Source organism: Galeopterus variegatus, unplaced genomic scaffold (genome assembly GCF_000696425.1).
Source record: "Galeopterus variegatus unplaced genomic scaffold, G_variegatus-3.0.2 Scaffold1268, whole genome shotgun sequence".
NCBI classification, from domain to species: domain Eukaryota; kingdom Metazoa; phylum Chordata; class Mammalia; order Dermoptera; family Cynocephalidae; genus Galeopterus; species Galeopterus variegatus.
This window is the reverse complement of record NW_007727379.1, coordinates 205,442-208,456: the sequence shown is the minus strand read 5'-3', so window position 1 is coordinate 208,456 and position 3,015 is coordinate 205,442. Positions and strand designations below refer to the sequence as shown.

Below are 3,015 nucleotides of genomic sequence, written 5' to 3'. Positions count from 1 at the left end.
AATACATTCGTTCACCTCTTTGCTTGGTATATGCAACAGCAAATAAATTTTTTCTTTTAATTGACTGACTGAATTGGTTATATCGGGAATTTCTGAGATTTTTGTTTTCACTTTTTTCTTGCATTGAAAAAAATCAAGTTTCCTTAAGAGTACTCTTTCTTTGTCCCCTGAAATTCTTTAATTGGAGGGAGGGAGTGGGGAGGGGTGTCAGGGGGTGCTGACAGTGCAAATCACTGATGACAGTGAGCAAGCAGCTGACATTTGTCCCTCCTGTATTCTTGTGATCAAACAGATTTTAGCAAGAATACAACAGCCCACGTACAGAGCACGCGGGCAAGACTTTCAAAGTGAAAGACAGGTCATGAGCTTCTGGCAGAAGCGGGCTGAGAATCTGTGAGTGAAATCATGTGAAGACAACACATGCCCAAGACCTTTAGTCTGGGGCGGGGGAAAGTCTCCTGCCATTTAAACACAGGAGTCCCCCAGGCTCCAGCCTTTTCATAGTCTCTGCTCCTTGATGTTGCTGAGCCTGTGGGGGCCTCGACTTTTCTTGCTCTTTTTTTTAGTATTTCGATTTGGGGAAGGAAGAGACAGCTCCAGCTCTTTCTTCTTGGCGTCCCACTCTGCGTCCCGCTCATCCAGCGGCAGCCCCTCCTGCCGGGCGGCGCGGCGGTGGCCCAGGCACTCGGGCTCGGCCCTACGAGAGAAGAGAGCGGCTTCTGAAGGCCGAGAGCGGGGCCCTCGTGGCTTCAGAGTCGGCCCCTCTGCCCGCCCTCTGCACAGTCAGGAAGGAAGGAGGCCAAGTTTGGGCACTTCCAAGTGTACACCTAGGGAGGTCTCAGACACTAGAGAAACTACTCAAAGGTGGAGAAAAATGGTGTGACCCGACAGAAATGTGGTAGGATCAAAGACAGTCATTAGCTTGAAGATGCTAATTCTTAACATGCTCACGTTTATAGAGCAACCTGCATATTATTGGGAGGCTGTTTTCCTTTGTTTATTTTTAATTATTTTTTCCTAATTATAAAAGCAATGTATGTTCATTGAATACAATTTAAAAGTACAGAAACATATAAGGAATAAAAATCACTCATAACTACATATGCATTGCATGTACAGATGGATTATATAAAAACTAGTTGTAGATGGACAGACAGATGCTCAGATAAAGGGATCATTATACACACATTATACATTATACACATTATATACATTAAGCACACATATGTCCAGTTTTGTTTATGAGGCCAAAGGTGAATACATGACTGACTTAATGACATTAGTGAAAGCCACCTCACAGAGATAAAATTCAAACCAACGAGGACAAGTAGACTTCAGGAGTACAGACAATGATATAGGCAGGGCAGACGGCATTTTACATGCAAACTGTTACTAAAAGCACAGTTCACACAGAGGATAGCAAACCTGCGTGGCCCCCGCTCCCCAGCCCCACCTCCCGCAAGCCAGAAGTGACCTTTCAATACTCAGATCTCATGGCATCCCTCCTTGTCTTGTTACGCTGTATCTTGTACTAGTATTATTTATATAAACAAGTTATTTCCCTGCCCAGGCAGAGAAATTCTTCATGTCCCGCACTGTATCTAATTTACGTTTATGTCCTTTTTAGTCTAGCTCAATGCCATGCACCTAGTAGGGTTCAAACATATTTGTGGAAAGAATGGATCACCACTTAGAGAGACTGATTAAAAGTTGAATTGTTCCACAATGATCCTTAGGATATTCAGAAAATTGTCAAACACCGTCTGGGCTTCTGTCAAAGTTCTCTTGTATCCTTTTCCTTCATCATCTACTCACGACATGAATCATTAAGAAATTCCTTAAGTGAACTTCTTGCCTTGAGTCTAAATGTCTCTGATGCTACTGCATAGCACCACTCCCACCTCCTCCACTGTGGGGTAGCTTGGTAACGCATCTGCTTCAGCTTGTCATTCCCCTGATGATTTCACACGCACCTGCCTTCCTGGCTCACTATGGTCACCACCACCCCCCACCCCGTCCTCCACTTCTCATTAGTGTGAATGCTCTGCTTAGCCAGGCCACCCACCCCTCTGCTATCCTTTCACTATCCCTCCACCTACTCACATATGCACACAACCTATAAATTGATAAACACATCAATATCCAACTTGATGCCTTCACTCCAGCTCAACAGTTTTTCACCCTCCTCCATTAGCCAGGTCCTAGCTATCTTTCAAGGATCAGATTAGTTCCCCCTTAATTCAGGATTCTTTCTCTCTAAATCCTCTGTCAGAAGGGACGTTCCTAGTGGGAAATGATAACGAACAGAAATGACTCACATGTGATACGGTTAACCTTTGTTGTTTTTGTCTGCTCAACACTGCCTGCCCACTTTTCCTAGTAATAGCACTCCCCACTATTTGGGCAGAGCCACTTCTACTCCCTTTCACTTATGTGGATGTCATATATCACATTCACCCATCCACTGCTTTACTGGAGGAGCTGAGATTAGTCAGAGAAAGTCAGTGAGGGATAGCCAAGAACAGGACCCTGAGGAATTTCAGCATCTGAAAGGCATGCAAGAATAAATCATGAAATTTATTCTTAGAAGAAGCTAATAAAAAAAAAAAAACATGAGGAGAGGTAGATCAGAGAGGTAGAAGGAAAACAAGAAGAGAGTACCATCAGATGAAGCAAGGGGTAAAGAGCTTCAGGGATAATCAAATACTGAATTAAGCAGAGGTTGATGTGAATTGAGAAGCGGCATTGATTTAGCAACGAGGAACTCCCTGATAACGTAGGTGAAAGCTGGTTCAGTACAAGGAGTGGATGAGGCTACGTTATCTCCACAATGATGTGATTAACTTTCAAGTAGCCTAGAAATATAGGGAAGAAGAAAGATACAGAAGAAGTCAGAGGGGCCTCTAAGTTTTGTTTGTTTGTTTAATAAGATCCATTTGAACATGCTCACAGCCCAAAAAGAAGTCAAGGGAAGGAATAGGAAAAAACTAAAAATACAGAAGAGAGAATGAAGAT

The 3,015-nt window shown here is 43.4% G+C and overlaps 1 protein-coding gene across 1 annotated transcript in view; it reads right to left on the bottom strand.

Moving 5' to 3' along the window:
- Positions 1–139: 139 nt before the first annotated feature.
- Positions 140–3,015, bottom strand: part of ANKRD66 (ankyrin repeat domain 66) — a 7,802-nt gene continuing 4,926 nt past the window's right edge. The window contains exon 3 of the mRNA XM_008575969.1: positions 140–697. Coding sequence (XP_008574191.1) covers positions 499–697 — 199 coding nt within the window. The 3' untranslated portion in view covers positions 140–498. The remainder of the gene's footprint in view (positions 698–3,015) is intronic.